Genomic DNA, 21,681 nt, shown 5'->3' with positions numbered 1-21,681 from the left:
GGGATCTTAGCAGCTAACCCATACTCCAAAGAATCTTTACTATAACATACCTGATAAGAGGTCATCTAGCCTTTGCTCGAAGGCCTCTCATAAGGGTGATCTGATTATCTTCATTCCAAATTCTGATAAGTGAAATATGATTAAACAAAGGATCCAGACACATAATTGGGCTAATCCCAGAAAATAAACTCATCATCATATTACTAATAAAGATAAAAGACTGTACACTGTAGGATGTGAATCCTCCACTAAATCCTAACCAAGTGCCTCATCTTGGTGATCTCATGTACTATGCCAGTGGAGAGTAAGTTCTGGTCTGGTCTTACTACACTGAAAAGCCTTTGTTTATACATCTGAGATGGTTTTTTTTTTTTTTTTATCCAAAAGCAGAGATCATTAATAGAACATTATTTACCAGTTGGCCATAAAGAGGATGTAATGAAATGAAATCTTGAATCTTTTGAAATATTTAGACAGAATAATTACATTCATTAATTTAATGAATTTATGAGAGTATATTTTGATGGGAATACATTTAATTAGGTTAATTATCCATGAAACAAAGAAAAAGATCTCTACAGTAAGATACAAAAGAAATAGAATACTTAGACATAATGTAATTCTAAATGCTATTTGCTCCAAGTCTCTGCTTGCTTCGATCTTAATCTTCTCTAAGAATTTTTACTTTTTATATTTTCTTACCCACCAAGCTTCTAGAAATTGAAAAGCTGTCCTGGATCTTTCTTTTCTAATTTCTGATTTCCATAATCCTTTGCAGCTTTGGGTAAATCCTTTAGGCTGTGATTATTTAGTTGTTTGAATGTCATCATTCCCCTTATTTTTGCAAAGGTGAATTGTTTAGTAGGGCAGGGTAATACTTGGGGAGATTAACCTAGGGTTAATATAGGTAACAAACAAGTTGTATTATCCATATGGATAAAATAAAGAGTTGCGAATAGTTAGAAACAGAGTATTTGTTTTGTCCAGCATACACATCATTTTGGAAGTGTTCTTTTTAAAAGAGAATCTAAAATTACTAAACCTGAAGAGGGAAAATTCTTTGCTGTCACTTTCAAAAGAACAATATACAATTATCTGTCAGTTTCAGAGATTATAATGAAAGTAATTATGCGTTTGCTTTGTTTTCACCTGCAGAACTCATGCCAGTCAAGGACATCTTTGAGAAAGCCATTTCTGAAATGTGGGGAAGGCATTGCAAGACATGAACAGAATAATAAGAACCTTTTCAGAAAGAACCCCAAACAACCCAGCAATTAAATGACCAGGCAGATTAGCTTGGGCTGCCAGCCTCATTTCAGTTTGCCTCACTTGCAGGACCGGGTGAAAAAAAGCAAGAAAACCATCCTTCTCTAGAATGGCAAGCGAACACCCACATGGTTACCTTGAGTAAAGAGAAAGAGACAGCTGCATCCCTTCTCAGGAAGAAGTAAAAGAGTTCCAAATCTGAAGAGAATAATCAATGGCTACAGGAAAGAAATGGTGGACATGTAAAGATAGAGACCACTCTTACACCAGGGGTGAATTGGCCTGATCTCATGCAACAGTATCATGGCCAAGAAAGTGAGTCAAAGTCCCAGACAGATGAGAAGAATGAGCCTCAGTTTCTTGACTGTCAAAATGGTTTAGAAAATAGAGAAGAACCCACATATAATCAAATTCAGCAACACTTTGACATGCTGAGTCCACTTCCAACGGTGGAAAAGACTCCAATAACTCCTGAGAATTCCAGTATCCAGAGGTTGTACAGAACCAGGAGAAACAAGTAGATAGGACCAATGAGAGCTACAATTCAGCAAAAGTGCGTTTTGTTTCCTGTCACCCAAATGAAAAGCGTGTATCTTCTAGAGCTACCCCAGGGCATAGAACAAGAGCCTCTCCTGAATTTAAGAAAGTCAGTGACAGAATAGTGAAGAATGTCCATCAGCTGAATAAGGGCATGGGAAAAGAAAAAGAGTATATGCTGGACTCTCACAAAAGAAAGCAGCAAGACAAAAGAGGGATAGTCAGCTTGGGGAATGATGAGTCGCCATCTAAAGAGAAGCTCATTTTCTGGCTCCATACCTTGTCACCGTTTATGTGAGGATCTTCCAAATATACACCATGCTAACCAAAATCTGGACCTTTCTGAACCTGACTATGCTAGTGATGAGCCTAGTGGATCAGAGGAGGTGGCCTTGAGAAGATCTAGCAAATTCTTTGTCGAGAAAAGGAGGTCTCAGAAGCTGTTAGGACTGAAAGATGACTCCTCCAGGGTCATTAGCAGTGAATCAAGTACTGAAATTATTGAACTAAGAGGACGCTGGACTCTGTCCTCTTTTCAGACATCTCATGACCACCACATTGGGCCAACAAGGCCCAAGAAAGAGCCGAAGCCCAAAAGTACCACCAGGAGCATCCAGATTCCAGACGTGCAGCCACCAGCTTGTGATCTTGTAACCAGTTTATTCCCTGTTTTGAAGGACAAAGTAAACTCACCTGAGCAAGAACCATATGAAATCTTCCATGAAGGTACATTAGGTAGAGTGTCAATGTGGTCATTGCATATATATTGGATTTTGCAGATGTGGTTTTATTGCATTTCATCAATGAATTTTCAGTAGGGAAATAAGGTGATAGAGTGGAAAATGGTGCTGGCTATAGAATTAGAAGTCTAGATTCTGCTTCTTGCTACCTGAATGGCTTTAGGCAAATCACTTCAGTTCTCTGGATCTCTGGATCTTTTTTTTTAATCTTTAAAATTGGAGTGTTGGATTAATCTTTTCCAATGAATGAATGACTGAACACATGAGTGAATGAATAAAAAAGCACTTAAGTTAACTAGCATTTATTTTTTTAAATAGTATTTTATTTTTTTCCAATTACACATAAAGACAATTTTTAACATTCATTTTAAAAATATTTTTAATTCCACATTTTTCTCCTAACTTCTTTCCCTTCCCTCCTCCCTAAAACTGTAAGCAATCTGATATAGGTTATATATGTACAATCATGTCAAACATATTTCCATATTAATCATGTTGTGAAATAAGAAACAGAACAAAAGGGGGAAAAAATCCTATGAAAACATTAAGTAAAAATAGCATGCTTTACTCTGCATTCAGATTCCATCAGTTCTTTCTCTGGATGTGGATAGAATTTTCCATCATGAGTGTTTTAGAATTTTCGTAGATCATTGTACTGCTGAAAAGAGCTAAGTCAATCATATCAGCTAGCATTTATTAAACACCTTCTCTGTGCCAGGGACTGTGCTAAGCAATGGGAATATGAAGAAAGGCTAAAAACAGTCCCTGTTCTCAAGGAGATGACAGTCTAAAAGGGGAGGCAACATGAAAACAACTATGTTCAGACAAGATATATACAGGATAAATTGTAGATAATCAACAGAGGGAAAGCACTCAGATTAAGGGACTTAAGCTGAGACTTGAAAGAAGCCAGTGAAACCAGAAAGTATTGATTAGAAGTCAGTTTAACACCTAAGTGGAGGATGAACTGGAGCAGGGAGAGACTTGAGGCAGGGAAATTAACAGGCTATTGCAATGATTTTGTCGTGAGGTAACAAGGGCTTGCATCAAGTGTCAGAGGAAAGAAGTAGATGTATATGAGATGTGTTAAGAAGGTAAAATTGACAGTCTGGGAGAACTGTTTAGATATGGGGTGTGAGAGAAGAGGGAGGAGTTAAGGATGACATCTAGTTGTAAGCCTGGGTGACTGGGAGGATACTGGTACCCTTGATAGTGATAGGGGAGTTAGGAAGAAGAGAATGTTTTGGAGGAAAAGATGAGTTCAGCTTTGGACCTGCTGAATTAAAGATGACTAAGTGACTTCTAGTTTGAGTTGTCTAATAGACATTTGAAGATATGAGATCAGGAGAGAGGTTATAGCTGGGAAAATCTGAGAATTAGCCACATAGAGAAGGTAACTTGATTCATGAGAATTGATGAGCTCACCAAGGGAGATAGGATAGAGTGAGAAGAGAAGAGAGATCAGGACAGAACACTATGGGACCCCCACAGTTAATGAGCATGACCTGGATGGAAGATTCAGGCTATGAGACTGAGAAGGAACAGCCAGAAAGATAAGAGGAAAATAAAGAGAGAACAATGTCATGAAAACCTAGAGAGAAGAAGAGAAGAGAGTATCAAGAAGGTGATAATAAATCAAAGGCCAAGAAGGATGAGTAAAGGTCATTCAGTTTGGCAATTAAGAGATCAATGATAAATTTGGAGAGAATAGTTTAAGTTGAAAGATGAGGTCGTAAGTCAGACCGAAGAGATTTAAGAAGAGTGAGAGGAGAGTAAGATAGCCTCTTTTCTGGAGGAGCTCACATTCTAATGTGGGAAGACACATATAAGAGGTTTTAGTTGCAGGTCAGATGGAAACAATCTGTAGTCCTTAGGATGCCACAACAAAGCAGATGTTATTGCATGTTCCTAAATGTATTTTTCATGAATGAAACCACATCTATTTCTGGTGCTGAGCCATTTGATAGTGACAAAGACTTTGGAGGTGAGAATATTTTCCTCACTGGGTCTTCAGTATCTGTGGCTGTAGAGGCAATTGCTAGGTCACATGTCCCCAAAGGTTGTTTCCACGGACAATTCCTGAGAGGACCAAGCCATAACGAGGGCCGGTAGTCTAGGATGGGTGCTGCTATATTCCTAGGGCTCTTTGACCTATCTACTCATTAGTGACAATTTATCAGTGGTTAGTGTTGTTGTTGGTGGTGAATGTAGACTCTTCTTCGCAGGGGTTATCCCACTCAACAATGACAATGGGGGATCAGGCTGAATTTGGGCTAATGTTCGGGGTGTGTGTGTGTGTGTGTGTGTGTGTGTGTGTGTGTGTGTGTGTGTATGGGCGTGCATAGGCAAGCATGCATGCTGCTTTTTCTGAAGGTCTTGGGTATAGGATAATGTCATGTCTACATGGCGGTGTAAGAAGAGGTGGTGATCAAGGTGATAGTGTGGTTTGACCTATTTGGCACATGCCTTTTCTTGCCTTTCCCACAGGGTTCCTTGCTGCTTCCGATTGTCAGGTTTCTCTGCCCGATTGATCTCATTTTCGTCTTGGGTTAGGAAGATTGGTCAGAAAGCAGATTTTGTGTGTGTGTGTATGAAAAAGCTTCTAAATGCCTTTCTTTTTGGATAGAGAGCTGGCCTTGGAGACAGAAAGAAGACCTGGGTTCATCTTGTCACCAGTACAACTAGCTGTGTGACCCTGGGCAAGTTATATAACTTCTCAGTGTCCCAGGCAACTCACCAAGACTATGTTATAGAGAAGGTGTGGACTTGCACCAGTTGAAGAAATTTCTCCCAGGGAACTCTTATACATTGGAAATTGATGATCTATGTATGGCCTATATGGTAACCCCCCTCCCAGATTGACTGTTTTTGACTAGGTAAAAGAAGACATTCTTTGCCTCATTCTTTACCTAGCCTTAATCACTGAATGGTCATTGTCTCAGACAAACTGAGACCTGGGAAAGACTTTAGCTTAAAAAGTCCAAGGTCTCCCACTGCAACTGGGGACATCTCTAGTCATCCTGATCTTAATCTTGCCACTGGATCCAGATGGCTCCAGAGAGAAAGCGAGGCTGGTGACTTTGCACAGCACTGCCTCACTTAAATCTAATTCACTTGCAAGCCATGGCTTCACCTTCTTCATGCCACAATCCTCTTTGAGAATGAAGGACAAACAACATCTGATTAACCAGAATACACCATTCTTCATCCACGTTAGAAACATTATTATAGGATTGGAACATACTCTCAAAAATTAGTCATATTTAGGCAAGACAATTTTAGTCCTGGGAGAAATTAATGGAAGAGTCACCTCTTCTTAACCTCTGCTTTTCCCAGTCCTGACTTGCATATGTCTTCTTATCCTCCTCACCTGTCTTACAACTCCCCTAACCTATCTTATACTGATTTCAATTATGGTGGAACCTACTTGCCTCCACAACCCTTCTTCTTGAAGCAATGTTAATGGAGTGTCCCTTTCAAAGGTATGGCCAGCAAAGAAAGGCAGACTGCCCCAAGGCTAGTGATGGGGCTGTATCTAAGAGGAAGAAACCCCTTCTTAGTAGAGAAGAAATTTGAAGGATTAGCTCCACTGAAAGCTTTTTAAGTGCGAGGGTTGAACAATCCATTCAATTTCCCACTTTTGTCATACATAAAATACATTGTCTTTTAGATTTCTCTCTGGGATGCTATGATATTGTTCCAAAAAATAATATTCTTGCTATTCCTTAGAAGTAGAAGGTGGTTTTAGTGTTCTCTGAACTACAAAGGTTAAGAATGGTTATTTCTACTAATTAAAGTCATTTAAAAAGTAGAATGTCATGCTGCTGATCATTCAGTACTTTCTATGTCCTCTAATGCTATCTGGAATTGCTAAGAAAATGTCATAGAAATTTTTTTAGAGTAGTAGCAGGAATCCATTTAGAGGGCTGGATTTAATTCAATAAGCATCTATCAACAATCAAGGAACCAATAACAATCATTTATTAAGTGTTTAATAGATGCCAGGCATTCTGCTAAGCACTGGGAATATAAAAAAAAGAGAAAAAAAACTTTCTTGCCCTCAAGGAGCTTACATTTTAAGGAAGGTAGATAACATGTACACGAATAGCTTTATATACAATAAATAAATAGGTGGATATCTGTACAAAATATATACAGAGCAGGTAAAGGGTGACCTTAGAAGGCAAAGTAGTTAGGGGGACCAGGAAAGACCTTTAGCGGAAATAGTGGTATTTGAAGGAAGCCAAGGATTCTAAGAGAGAGAAAGGGAGAGGGGAGAGGGGAGAAGAGAGAAAGGAGAAGGGAGAGTGGAGAAGAGAAAAGGGAGAGGGGAGAGGGGAGAGGAGAGAGAAAGAGAGAGAGAAAGAGAGAGAGAGAGAGAGAGAGAGAGAGAGAGAGAGAGAGAGAGAGAGAGAGAGACTGAGACTTTCTAAGTGCTATAGACAGTGCAAAGGCATAGAGATAGAGCAGTACATGTGAGGAATGATTAGTATGGCTAGCTAGATTGTAGAATGTGTGGAGAGGAGTAAAGTGAGAGAAGACCGAAAATATAGAATGAGGCAAGAACTAGGTTGTAAAGAGTTGTAATACCAAAGAAAGAATTTTACATTTTATGCTAGAGGGAACAGGGAATCACTGAAGTTTATTGAGAATGGAAGGGGGGAGGTATGACATGGTCAGACCTTATTTTTAGGAAAATTACTTTGATGGCTATAGGGAAGATGGATTGGAGTAGAAAAAAAAATCGAAAGAGGGAAACATATTAGGCTGTTGCAATAGATGTGGATCTGAAATAGTTTGTGTGAAAGAATGGAAAGAAGGGAAGTATGCAAAAGATATCGTCGAAATACAAACAATGGGATTTGGCAAGATTTGACTGACTATGTGGGGTAAGTGAGTGACGGGGCAAGAATGACACTGAGTTTGCAATCTGAGTAACTAGTTGGATGGTAGCACCTTGACAGAGATTGGGAAGCTTGTAAGAGGGAATAAGTTTGGATGGAATGATAAAGAGCTATTTTTATGTGTCGAGTTTCTCATGCATGTGGGGCATCCAGTTTGAAATGTCAAATAGTCAGTTGTTGATGTAGGATAAAAGCTCAAACTAGAGCCTGGGGCTGGATGCATAGCTCCCAGTGCCATCTGAAGAGAGATGATAATTAAACAGGTTGGATCTGCTGAGATCACCAAATAGATGAGTGCAGAGAGAAAAGAGAAGAGGACCCAGCTGAGAGCCTTGAGGGTTACCACTTAGTAAGCACGACATAAATAAAGATCCGATAAAGGGGAATGAGAAGAAATGTAGGGTAGGTAATAGTACCAAATGCTACAGAAAAGGCAAGAAGGATGCAAACTATGAAAAGACCATTAGATTTGGCAATTAAAAGATCTTTGGAGAGAGCATTTTCAGTTGAACGATAAGACCAGAAATCAGATTGTAGAGAGTTTGCAGAGAGAGATGAGGAAGTAATGACACCAAGTGTAGAAAGCTTTTTCAAGGAATTTCGTTGAGCAGGAGGGGAGACATACAATGGGTGGGGATTTTGTGGGGTAGTGGGGTTTTTTTTAAGGGTGGGAGTATTTTGAATATGTTGGTAGGTTGGGAAGAACCAGTAGATAGGGAAAGATTGAAGATTACGAGGAGAGAAGGTATGGTAATGGAGGCCATCTTCTGGAGAAGATGGGAGGAGGTAGGATGGAAGGAAGGTACATAGGAGGTGGTTGACAAGAAGATGGAACTTGGCAAAGAGAAAGACCATGTCTTCATCAGAGACTGGAATAAAAGCAGAGATAGTGGGAAATGATGTTAGAAAGAAGGTGAAATGAGATAAGATGGGTCTGGAGACAAATAGTCTCATTTTTTTTCAGTGAAGTATAAGGTAAGGTCATCAACTGAGAAGGTAGGGATTGGAGTGCAAGGGCTGAGTAGAACCGAAAAGGTGGTGTAGAATAACTGACTGGTGATGAGTTGGGTAGATAATTGATTAGAGAAGAGTAGAAGGATTGCCTTGTTGCACTGAAGTCCCAATTGAAATGGGAAAGTATAAATTTGTAGTGGATTTATTCATGATTTTATGATTTATTTCTACTTTGTTAAGTAGCCCATGAAGCAAAGGAGACAGATGGTGGGAATAATCCCATGATGGGGTTTGTCAAGATATGATTGGTGATAAGACAAGGGAACAAAGGATTTAAAAGTAGAGGATAGAGTACAATTGAACTAGTTAACCAAAAGGGCAATCTTGAGAAAGGGAGACATTGTAACCAGAGCAGGAGTAATGGCCTGGCAAAGTACTGAGAGTTAATGAATAAGCATTGATCAAGTGCCTGTGATGTAGCCAGGTACCAAGCATATACAGAAAAAACCCAAACAGTCCCTTTTCCTTTAGGAAATTATATTTTACCATATTATACCAGACTATACACAGATAAGTAAATGCAAATGAATTGAAATACAGTCTCTTCATTTACAGGTGGATTGTGTTGCAAATAGCAGTCACTTTGTGACTCCTGGTATCTCTGAGTTTACCCAGCACTATTTACTTTCAAACAAGACCCTACCATGTGGGCACTGTCTCTTTCCAGGTCACATTGTACATGTTCATTTTAAAATTTGCTTTGGAAAACTATCAGAAAAGGCTAGGTTTATTTGGGGCTGAAATTGAGACAGCTGAGCAGAAATAAGTTGGTTTTACTCATCTGCATTCTATTCCTTAATGCTAATTGATTTAACTGAGGAACTCATAAGATTTTTGGGCTATTGATATTTCAGCTTAAAACAGGAATTCTTAACCTAGGGACCATGAACTTTAAAAAATTGATAATTGATATTTTAACATAATTGGACTCCTTTGTGATACTATGTATTTTATTTTATGTATTTAAAAACATTATCCTAAGAAGGGGCACACGTCACCAGACTGACAAAAAGATCCATGGCATAAAAAAGGTTAAGATCCCCAGCCAAGCCTAAAGGAGGAAAGAGGTAGAATGGAAGTTCACCTATTAAGACTATTTGGTATTCTTTAATGTTTGCCATAATTGAAATTAAGTTTTTATTAATGTGAACTTTTCTTTTTAATAGAAGCTCAAAAAAGATCCACAGGGAAATTACAGGAACTTGAAGAAGAGATTGATGAGCTCCATGGAGAAAACCCTCTGCTTTCCCAGGTGAAAACAGAGCAAGAGAAAGTAATGCAATTTCTCAGGTAAATTAATTTTCCCTTTGAACACTGAAAGCTCAGAAAGCTCAGATACTAGATGCCCAAGTTTCATGTACCTCTCATTTACTGCAGCTCTCTCTATCTCTGCTGATCACTGCCATCAGAGGAAAAGCTGTGTATCCTTAGGTACAGTTTTCTGTGTACCTCTCTTGGATAGCTTCTTTAATGTGGAACATAAAAACCTGGGGGTTTGCCCTTGTGGTATCATTTTAAGGACATTGGAGTTTTATGATATTGGGCATAGCAGAGGGATTGACATGTGATTTATTGGTATGGGGAGCTCTGGGATGAGGGAATTTTATCCCTGGGAACTGGACAGGGGAATATATTCTCCAAGGAGGAAAGGTTGCTGAGTGACAGAGGCAGGGACAAGGTCTGGGAGTGTGTGGCATAGTGAGAAGTAAAGAGTGTTCATCCTCCTTCTCTCCTCGTAAACAAATATGATAAGTATGAGAGATGTATACAGTACTAGAGAGAACATCCAAAGATGCAGTATCTTCTGGGGTGAGGCATGTTTACCTGGGTTCAGGAAGATGGGAGGAGTGTGAGAACTGTAATATGAAGGGCTGTTGGTTAACAATAGGACAGAGTTCCAAAGAGTGCAATAAAAGGGAAATGCCCTGGCAAATGGGAGTAGTAGGACTAGGGGGATTGGAAACATGGAGATGGGTGGCGCTTGAAAGGGAAGGGACTTTTCAGCTGTGCAGCCTTTGACTCTGAATTCCAGATTCTGAGAAAAGGAGAGAATTTGCCAATCATAGGAAAATAGATTGCCACCTCCTTCCTAGTAGCCATGGCCCCATTTTCTGAGTGTTGGGGTCAGAGAGTGGACTCTGGTCCTCAGATCCTCCATGTAGCCAGATTGCCTAATCTCCAAGAGGCATTCTGATTGGATCTTCACTGATTATGGTCAGCTAAGTCACAATTAACTTACTTGCCCTCCCTAGTCAGCAAGGGCAGTTGTGACCCAAGTATTAGGAGAAATGAGTTATATTGTAAAAGCAAACCATTTATTTTAAATTTAATATAAATCCCTTTCTTGTTTGTGGGTCTACACTCTCCTTTTTTCTGTATTGCCAGTGTAGGCAGCTATATACAATTGATTCTGCTTTTTCTTTCTATAAGGCTGTTTACCGTGATCTTACAAAATAATCAAATTGCATCTTTTTGACCCTCTTTAAGGATTTCCATTTGATAGGCTTACTATTCTGTAATTTCTCTAAAGCAGGTAAAGAAAGCGGAGAGGTGTGGCCCTTTAAACAAAGAGTCGGTTTAGAACTTGGCTCTAGAACTTGGCTCCATTTTCTCAATTACAGAATGTTAAAGCTGGAAGGGTCCTTAGAGATTGTCTGTCCATCTCCCTCTGATAGGACCAGCCACTCAGGAAGCTGGAAGAAACTGTTGGAAGAGATAGTGGCAAGACGGGCTGTGAAGAAAATGCCAGAAACGTTAGTACAAGTATAGGAAACACTACCCTGGTTACTTTTGGGGACACACAGAGATGGAGTGAGCATAATCAGTGTATTAGAAAAAGGGACTGGGAAAAGGCAAATAGAGTCATGAGGAATGAGGGGTTTAGATTTATTCTGAAGGAAACTGATATAACCAAAGCAAAGAAAATTATAGGATCATAAAATAAGACTTTAATATGTTTAGGTCTATTTGATTATTTCATACTAAAAATTATCTCTTTAGGATTTCTTAATCAGATCATTTATGAATTCTTATTAATATACGTAATTCGAAGCTCATTACAAATGGCTTTCTTGAGGATAAGCAACATGGTGTACCAGATAAAGATTTGGCCTCAGAGGGAGAAAGAACTGGGTTCAAGTCCCATTTCTGACGCTGATTGGCTTTCAGATACTGGGCAAGTCTTCTCAGTGGCCCAGGTAACTCTCTAAAATGACAAGTTGCCCAAGAAGGCACAGATCTTTACTGGTGCAAGAAGTTCCCTCTTGGGAGCTATTAAAACTGATGAAATCACAGATCTGTTTTTTTAAAGCTTACTAAAAATTAGGCTTAAGAATAAATGAATAGAATCCTGTCTTTGATTAAATGCTATCAGGAAATCTGAATTATGAGAATTATTACCCATGAATTCAGGTTTTCTCTACTGCAGCTCTCCTGTCCTTGACTGGCCTCGAGCCTGCGGTAGTTGTGACCACTGGGTGGCAGTATTGGGATGGAAGCTTGTAATACTTTCTCAGTTTATCTGGTTTAGAAATATCAACCAACCCCCTCACAACTATAAAAATGAGATTGTTTCCGTCAGCATTTTTGTGTCCTCATATTTCTGTAGATTGACAGAAATGTGCCTAGTATTGCGTAGATTGATATTCCTCTGAAAAGGTGATTTCTTTCTGAGTCTTGAAAATCTGTCTGGGAATGAATTAAAATATTCTTAGGTAAGAACACTTTTGTATGTGGCCAACAAGAAAACGCCATTCACATTTTCAGAGTTGTTTTAGTCTTCCTTTCCAGCTGGTCAGTGACGTATCTGGAGCCCATTCAGATGCATCTTTCTTATCACCCAGCCTAATAGCATGTGACCTCAGAGGTCACTTTCCCTGTTGGTTTGATGGAATGGCATTGAGAAGCGAAATTTTGTCCCTGGAGTGAGGTTGAGTCAGTAAGTGGAAAAGTTCAGTCAGAGGAAATTGAGTGAGTAATAACTCTGGACAAAGAAGAGGGAAACCTGATATTCTTTTCTGATATCTGATAACCATGTGACCTTGAGCAAGTCATAATTTCTTCAAGGTCTCAGTTTCCTCACCTGCAAAATGGATCAGATGATTTCTTGGTGTCCCTTCAAGCTCTAAGATTCTGTAATTTTCTGAGTAAGTGTTTACAAGAGCCGTTTAATTCAGTGTTAATTGATTAACTCTAGGGAACTTTTATATTAAAAAAAGAACCCTAGGGTCTTTTTTAATCATGCTGATTAGACAACAGACTATAAATTCCTTAAAAACTTTTGAGAAAAGAAAGAAAAAGAAACAGCTCAATGATGTCAGAAGGACCACTGATTCAGCAATATAATGCTTTAACTTTTGCGAAGTACTTTACCTACATTGTTGGTGTCTTATGACAATACTCTGAGACAGTTACTACATTATTATTTTCATTTTTTAGACAAGGGAAAAAATCTTTGAGAGGTCAAGTGATTTACCGAAGAATGTGCAGTTTAGTGTCAAGCACTGGGTTTGAACTCAGGTCTCGGATGACTCCAAATCTAGTAGTCTCTTCACTCTACTGCATCCTGGTGATTTTTTACTACAATAATTTTCTGGATAATTGAAATATCCAAGATCTGTTGAAAATGAGATGATGGCATATGTGGATCTATTCTATCTATTTTCCATTCAGTGGTTTCCAAATAAAGTAATTTTAGACGACAGGTAACTTGAGAACTTGTCTATCCTTCCTTGCATAACAATGGTTGGAGAGAGTAGAGAACTTTGTCCTTGGCTATTCAGGGTCTTCTTACAATCATAAGGTATATGGATAGACATATTCATATAGACATGGCGATAGATATAGACATAGATGTAGATATAAATATGTGTCATGAAGCAAATAAACCTATGATGGTTGTGATCCTGAACTTTCCTCTTGACTAGAGCACACATAAATCACTTCAAGGCAGAAAAGACCAAACAGGTGAGCTTTTCAGATGAACATTACAAAGAAGAAAATTCCCTAACACAGCTTACAAAGGCAAACCTGGAAAGATGGATAAAGACATCTAGAATCTCTAAAAAGGATGATGACTCAAAGGAGATGTTGGTGAGTTGGGCTCCATGATGGATGGGGAAAAGCAACAAACAGAATTATCTCTATTACAACCTTCACTTACCATCCATGCACAGTATTGGCACAATTTCTACTCTTTTTTTTTTCAAACTTTGTCTCATTGTGTATTATTACCATGATCCTCCTGAATTAAGTCTGACTCCATCTTTGCTTTCTCCAGTATTTCTCATATTGGAAAATACCTTAGTGACATTTCAACCCTGGATTTCAATGTTTGATTTATTTACTCCTTTGATACAATGATGGATAAGTTCTTTAGTTAGCTCTTACTTAAATTTACTGTATCTGGCCTCCTTAGAGTGGTATAACAGATTGAATAGATATAAACATGAGCCTGTTTGGTAATTTTATTTTGTTAAAATTTTGTGTGTACTTTGTAACACTTAGTTTTATTTTTATCTTTTCATTTCCCCATTCCCCATATTTCATTACTACCATTGCTGACTTATTTTCTATCTTTTCTACTTATTTTCTGGCTTTTCCTCATTCCAACACCAGTTGAGCATGAGAAGAAGGAGTGAGCTCAGTTGGTATAGTCAGGCAAGAAACTCTCTGGGCTGCTTCTGACATATAGCTTATTGATCAACTCTTCCTGACCTGGAGCAACCCCAGCATTCTACCATGAATCAGTCCAGAGACCTTACAGTCACCGTGACAGACAGAGGAGAAAACTCAAGCATCTATCTAATACCTTCTGCTTCTGAGACTGGTCTCTCTGCCTTTTTGCTCACTACTTGCTGTCTATTCACCAATAGGTGAATTTAATTGGTGATGGATAGGCTTGCTTTCTGAAGCATGAGTCTTTCACATACTTCTATTAATTACAGGGGAGTGGGTGGGGGAGTAAAACATTCAATCAGTGTGTGTATATATATATATATATATATATATATATATATATATTCCAGCCTTTCCCCCACAGCCCCACCAGGATGGAAATGTCCTCAGGGAAGTCTCCAGGGAAAGATACACATGCAATTCCTAGTACCATCCTCCACATTTAAGCACATCATATTTTGCTTTGACAGGTCCACTTTTACCATTTCCTAGACTTTTGGGGTCTGTATGTCACTTGATCACTTGAATATCCACTTTTTATTTTATTTTGTTTTGAGTATGAGGATAGTGATTTAGAGATCACAAAACCAAATTAATCCCCCTGACATCTTTGATCTGTGTCTTGTGACCAGATGGAAGCACTGGGACATCAAGATAATTAATGATTTTTCCTATAATAGGGTCTTTGACTCTTCCCATAACAAAGTTTGTTAGTGTCAACTGGCTATTTTAATTCTCAGGCAACCGTAAGAAATGTACCACAATGGAAATTTAAGTGCTTCATAAGTGTATTTAGTGTGCTGCTTACATACTCAATTCATTTCACTACATGCCAAAGTCAATGTCTTCTTTCCTCCTCCTTTAGAAAGGGACCTTAAAAATAAGGCGCTGAGGAGCATGTAGGATCAGAGCCAAAGGGGACATTATTTCTGCTCCATCATTAAATAAATGTGAAATCAGAGGGCCTACTTCCCCCTTCAAGGTCAAATGGCACACCAGGAATTGAACCTGGGTGTCACGGTTCCTAGTACACTCATCCTTCAGCTGTGCCAAGCTGTGGCATGTAGTGCCTGGGATGGCGGAAAGGTGATTTGCTGTTTCTTCCCTGAATAACAAACAGATCTTAAAGAAGCAAATCAATAGGCTACAAGAACAGTTCAAGATAAATGAATCCCGGTGGTCCATGGCTCATGTCAAACTCCAGAACCAGATAGAAGTCCTAATGAAACAGAACCTGGAGCTCCAAGATGAACTTCGAGCTTCAGAGCATCAGTGGCTGGAAATTGCCAAGAAATCAGTGGCTTTACACTCTGCAAGAAGGAAATCAGAATCTCTGGTACCTAAAGATCACATTTTTGTTATTCATAATAAATGAGCATTATTCATCAAGGGGATGACTCTTTTTCCTCAGTGTCTATGGCATCTCCTCACTCTTATCCTATCAGGGACACCTTTAAAACATAGCAAGAGGACTCACCTTGTTGAAATCAACTCCACGTTATCCACAGAAGTGTGAAGGTTAGGATCTCCCAAGTAGCCTCTTGTCAAAAAGCATAATCTATCTACTGGCTTACAACTCTTTCCATTTGTTATTTGACATAATCTATGGAAAGACCACATGTAAATTAAATATAAACTATTTTGTTATAAATCAAATTGGCAGTAGGATGTCATTTTAATTTGGGACAGTAATCATTCATGGTTTTAAGTAAACCATCCTCTTAAAATACTTCAGCCATTATGTATCTCCATGTATGCTGGTGTATATTCAAATAAGTATACACGAAAAGAGGATGAAAAAAATATGGCCACTATTTCTAGGATTGGCTATTCTATTAAGTCAATTATATAACAAATACACAGTCAGTACAGCAAACGCAAGTGACCCTTTGAGTTAATTCATGCAATTTCCAAATGGGCTTAACCTCTAGGGGAATCTGCTCTCCTACATCTTGTTAAGCATAGATTGAAAAAGGAGAGGTGGTGGGGTGGGGTGGGGTGGTGGTAAAGGAATGCTTTGCATTTTACATGGAAAATTCCAATCGTGGCCGTATAGATGAAAAAAAGGAATTTACCTGTTACTGTGCTTGTGACCATCTGAAATCTTTGCCTTGACATTTTGTTTTTGATTAACCATTCCTTAGGCATCAGAACCGATTCTTAGAGGATCTTCAAGCCTGTCAAAGAATGAGGGAACACCAATGCACTCTAGTCCAAAGAGTTGCTTAGGCCTGAGGTTGTCGTCTGAAAAATGTATTTCTCTAGAGGTAATTGCTAATGTTTATGCTCTTGAAAAGGAAATTCATGTGACAAATATAGAAACATGTATTTTTTTTGTTTGTAGATTTTTTTTAGTCTGTCACTTCTTCTGTGTGTCAACTAAACATCCTTCCTTAACTCTTTACTGAAGCAATACTCTCTTAAAACATACTCACGTAAATACCTACCCCCACCCAACCAAATCACCCATATATACAAAACCCCCCCAGAAAACCCCCCAAATCTTGATATTTAATTAGCATTGGCCCACCCTCTCTAAAGATTTGGGTTACAAAGTATATTATCATTGGAATGTATTTTTTTTTTCTGGACCAGACCTGTAATTTCATAGTTATAGGGAATTCTCAATGAGGAGACTCTATCTACCATTGCAGATGGGCAAATGATGTGTAACTTGTAGTCTCAAAAAGTTGCCTGGCACACTGAGAAGTTAAGTTTTTCAGTTTTGGCAGAGGCAGGTTTTGAACGTAAGACTCTTATTTTTAAAAAAATTTTTATTTTTAGGCAATTGGGGTTAAGTGACTTGCCCAGGGTCACACAGCTAGTAAGTGTCAAGTGTTTGTTCTGAGGCTGGATTTGAACTCAGGTACTCTTGACTTCAGGGTCAGTGCTCTATCCACCTAGCTGCCCCCCTACCCCCACCCCAGGACTCTTGTAAAGGCCAGGACATGGAATCAGGAAGACCGAGAATCAAATCCTGCTTCACTATAAATCTTGTATGACTCCAGTTATTTACATGTTGTCTCCCCCAATTAGATTATGAGCTCCTTGAAGATAAAGGCTGTTTTTTGCTTTTCTTTGTATTCCTAGGGCTTAAACATAGTGCCTGGCAAGTAATAATCACTTGATAAATGCTTATTGACTGAATGGTGAGCTTTTCCTCAAAGTAGATATCAGAATCCCTAATTTCAAAGATTATACTGTGTTGTTTTCTTTTTTTCAGTTTTAGAGAGAAGAAGATTTACACTGGGGCCAGGGGTCCAAAGAAAGAGTTGTATTATTCTAGTTGTCACGGTCACTAGCACAATTCACTTATCAATATTATGAGAGGAGGAGGAAGAAATACATGGTTATTGTTAATACAGAAATACATGATTATTTGTTTTTAGCCAGAAAGCAATAAAATGGAAAGAATGGAATCTAAGAAAGCAACATCAAGAGACCAGAGAGGAAAGACTGTTTCCAGAAATCTTCGGGTCAGAAGTCCTCCACCTATTGGAAAGAGATATGATCTGGAAAGAAGAATCCCACCATCTGATCCAGAAATGGTAAAAACAAACAAACAAACAAACAAAAAACAAGCAAGAACAGAAACAAAAACAAAAACAGGCACTTAGAATCACAGACTATTCTAGTAACATTTTAAGTTTCATATTGAACAAAAATTATACTGAGGTCTAACAAGATCACTGTTAATTTACTGTTTTGGAGAAGTACCACAGTTCACTCATAACAATCCATTTTCTATGTTCCTATCTATGGTTCAGTTTTAGTCTTGATCCAACTTTTAAGTGCTAAACAATGAACTAATTACATGTGACATTTTTCATTTCTTGTTTTAATGTACTCTGTTGTGGTCAACTCATTCATACATACATACATACATATATATGTGTATATGTGTGTGTGTGTGTATGTATATATATATATATATATATATATTACCGCATTTTCACATTATCCATCTCCCCCAACCCCCACCTCAGCACCTGGCATAGTGCTGATTACAGAGTAGACACTCAGAAATATGTATTAGCTGGTGGGTTACCGATGACCTCCTCATTGCCCAGTAACCTGTTTCTAGTCCTGATTCTTCTTGCCTTCTCTACAGCATTTACCACCGTTGAATACCCTTTCTTCTTGGATCCTCTCTTTTTTTTGCTCTTTCTCAGTCTCCTTTGTGGTCCCTGACCTGCCGCCTAATTTGGGGCATACCCCAAAGCTCTGAATTAGGTCCTCTTCTTTTCTCCTCTCCAACCTCTCATCAGCCTGGATTATTGGAATAGTCTCCTAATTGGTCTCCCATTCTCTAGTGCTGAACCTGAAGTCAGGAAGATCTGAGTTCAAACTCAGCCTAAGACATACTACAAAGCAAGAATTACAACATAACCTACCTTCCAAGGTTGTTGTGAGGAAAAAATGAGATAACACTTGAAGAGTGTTTTTTAAACCTTGAAGTGCTTCATTATTATTATTATTATTTTTACTCCTGTTCATCTTCTATACAGCCACAATAGAGATTTTCCTGAAGTGCAGATTTTACTCTATGACATTCCACTCACCCTCGCACTCAATCAACTTCTATGGCTCCCTATTACCTCTAGGATTAAATATAAACTCCTCTAGCACTTACAGCCCTTCACAATCTGACCCCATTTCCCCTTTCCAGTCATAGTAACTGTACAGTAACTGCACATAGTAACTGCACCCCCCACCCACCCACCCATGGTCCAAACAAATTGGCCTCCTTGGTGTGTGTATTTAACCTACTATCTCTTTGCCTTTGTGCAGATTCTCTGCCATGCCTGGAATAGACTCTCTTCTCATGAACACTTCTTATATTATCTAGCTCCCCTCAAAGCTTAGCTCAAGTACCATCTCCTACATGAGGTCTTTCTTGATCTTTCAGCTGCTCCCCCTCCTCCTTCTCCTCCAAAATACTTTGTATTTAATTTGCATACATTTTATATGCCTTTAGATATGTGCATGTTTCCATTAATGGAATGTAAGCTTCTCAAGGACAGTAACTATTTCATGTTTCTCTTTGTAAACATTTAATAAATGCCCATTGTTTTATTGATCAGTCTTTACTTGAGCTCTTAGGACAAATATTTAAAATATATTATTTTTGTATTTTAATTATTGCCACATTTCCATGTTATCCCCATGGCACCTGTCACAATACTGATTACAGTGTACCAGCGATGGGGAAACCTGTGGCCTAGGCCTCAAGGCCACATGTGGCCCTCTAGGTCCTCAAGGGCAGCCCTTTGGCTGAATCCAAACTTCACAGAACGAATCCCCTCAATAACAAGATTTGTTCTGTAAAACTTGGACTCAGTCAAAAGGCCACACTCAAGGACTTAAAAGGCCACGTATGGCTTTAAGGCCCCAGGTTCCCCACCGCTGGTGTAGGCCCTGTGTCATGGTAACTCATGAGCTACTATGGATTACTGTAACAATAAATAACTGATAGCTTTTTGGTGAATTAAAAAACAATAATTTTATATCCCTGTAGTGTCTGGTACATGGTAGAAGCTTAAGAAATGTTAGTTGATTAACTGGCTGGTGAATGTCATTTTTAAAAGAAGTCTATCTATTGGCACCTTAAGCCTGATACATATCTATATCTCATATAGTAAACCATATTATCAAGTTCTTTTCAAATTAAAATAAATTTTTATTCTAGAGTTAACAAACACCATGTTAAAAAAGCATTTCCACTTACAAGATTGGAACAGAAAAGTGGATTGTATATGAAATCCATTGCTTTATAATCTCCTTATGTTAAGGATGTTATAAATTCAACATGTAACTTTTAAAGCTGTCCTCCTCATAATAGTTTCTAGTTCACTGGGTATTGCTGCACCTTCAGGTCATCCATCGATTTCCAAGAAATCTGCAAAAAGCAAGTTCGAGAAAATCACCAGTGCCAATTTCCCCACTTGTCATGTATACTGAAGAAAGCTTGGCAGCTTATGAAAATGGTAAGAGCTGTCAGAAGGATGCTTTCTGTCTAGTTTGAGTAACTCCCTAAAATGTGTTTTATTTTTGTTTTGGGGGGCATATCTATCCCATGTGTATGGTCATCTTGACTATTATTTATCATGATCATCTTAGGGAAAATATTCCCTTAATAGCCAGCATTTTTTAAAAAAAGGTCTTTGTTATAACTTTGTGATTGTGATATCATGTGGGAAAATCTCACTGTCTTTTTGTATTCAAACTTATTTCCCTTCTAGACAGGTCTCCATGGACCTCTGGGAATTATGAAGATACACTCTTCCTTCGGGTTCGGAATAATGATCACAGGTCATCTGCCTTCCATCAGAATGGAGACACTCAGGTGGGCAAGGTCAGACTCTCTCCATAAATCTAGGCAGGCACAGTTATATCATGTCAATGCAGAGGTTTGCTCTTGGGCTAGAACACCTCTAAGATTTAAGCTCTAAATAAATGTTTCCAAGATCAGTAGATTTTCTAGGGGTGAGAGGTGAATGCCACCCTCTACATATGCTTTGGAGAACTAAAAACCAAACTAATCAAATTAACCGATAGGCCACTGAATAAATGTTCCCATTACCTTTGGGGCTCAGTCAGATATTCCAGGAATAGGTAAACTTAGTCATTTTCTAATTCTCAATTGTTTGACAATCAAGAAAGAGCTGAAAAAACAGACTACTTACAAATATTAAAATTCGAAGATATTTTTCACCTTTCCCCTCAAGAAGTAGGTACTACGAATGAAACTTTCAATTTATGATTTTAGGTCAAATTTGACAATGAAATCTGTGTAACGGAACGATTCCCAAGTCCCCAAGACTGATCCACTTATTTCAAGCTGTATGTCATATAATCGGAGAGGTGGAAGGAACTTTAGAAATAATGTAGTCCAGTGTCCTATCCAGTGAAGGAAACGGGTCAATGACATGCCTGACAAGCGGATGCTGGCATTTGCTCACACACTTCTTGGGATCATGAATACACTTCTTCATGAGGCTGCACATTTCATTTCTGGAAGACTTTAATTATTAGAAAATATTTCTGTATATTGAATGAAATCTATCTCCATATAACTAAGACCTAGCTCTGAGCTCTGAAAGTACGAAGGTTAAATCTAATTGTTCTTCAATATGATGGCCTTTCAAATATTTGAAGCCTGGTCATACCTCCCATCCTCAGATCTTTTCTTTTTAATTACATGCTTTATTAGAAACAACATTAAACATCATTGCAAATACTTGTCACTGCTTAGTAACTTCATATTTAAATAAACTTGAGAAGCAGCATAGCATAGTGAAAGAGAGCTGGCCTTAGATCTAGGAAGACCTGACACATGTGGCTATGTGACCCAGACAAGTGACTTAACCTCTCAATGCTCTAGGCACCTTGTTAAGATGATCAATTACAGAGACAGTACCGACCTGCCTTGGTAGAGGGATGTTCCTTATCTGGGACTTCCCTATGCCACTGAAATCACAAGTTGAGCCCCTTTCCCTGTCAAATTTAATATACTCATGCAGTGGGAATATATCCTGAAAGTG

At 38.5% G+C, this 21,681-nt stretch overlaps 1 protein-coding gene across 1 annotated transcript in view; it reads left to right on the top strand.

Moving 5' to 3' along the window:
• Nucleotides 1-1,168: 1,168 nt before the first annotated feature.
• Nucleotides 1,169-21,681, top strand: part of LOC110196944 (uncharacterized) — a 43,486-nt gene continuing 22,973 nt past the window's right edge. The window contains 10 exon segments of the mRNA XM_078155042.1: nucleotides 1,169-1,755; nucleotides 1,758-2,052; nucleotides 2,054-2,529; nucleotides 9,628-9,751; nucleotides 13,387-13,552; nucleotides 15,258-15,473; nucleotides 16,282-16,404; nucleotides 17,527-17,685; nucleotides 20,013-20,124; nucleotides 20,380-20,483. Of these exon segments, the coding sequence (XP_078011168.1) occupies nucleotides 1,557-1,755; nucleotides 1,758-2,052; nucleotides 2,054-2,529; nucleotides 9,628-9,751; nucleotides 13,387-13,552; nucleotides 15,258-15,473; nucleotides 16,282-16,404; nucleotides 17,527-17,685; nucleotides 20,013-20,124; nucleotides 20,380-20,483 (1,974 nt within the window). The 5' untranslated portion in view covers nucleotides 1,169-1,556.

This window comes from Phascolarctos cinereus, unplaced genomic scaffold, assembly GCF_003287225.1.
Source record: "Phascolarctos cinereus isolate Bilbo 61053 unplaced genomic scaffold, phaCin_HiC Scaffold_5;HRSCAF=322, whole genome shotgun sequence".
NCBI lineage: Eukaryota > Metazoa > Chordata > Mammalia > Diprotodontia > Phascolarctidae > Phascolarctos > Phascolarctos cinereus.
This window is presented reverse-complemented; position numbering and strand designations above follow the sequence as displayed.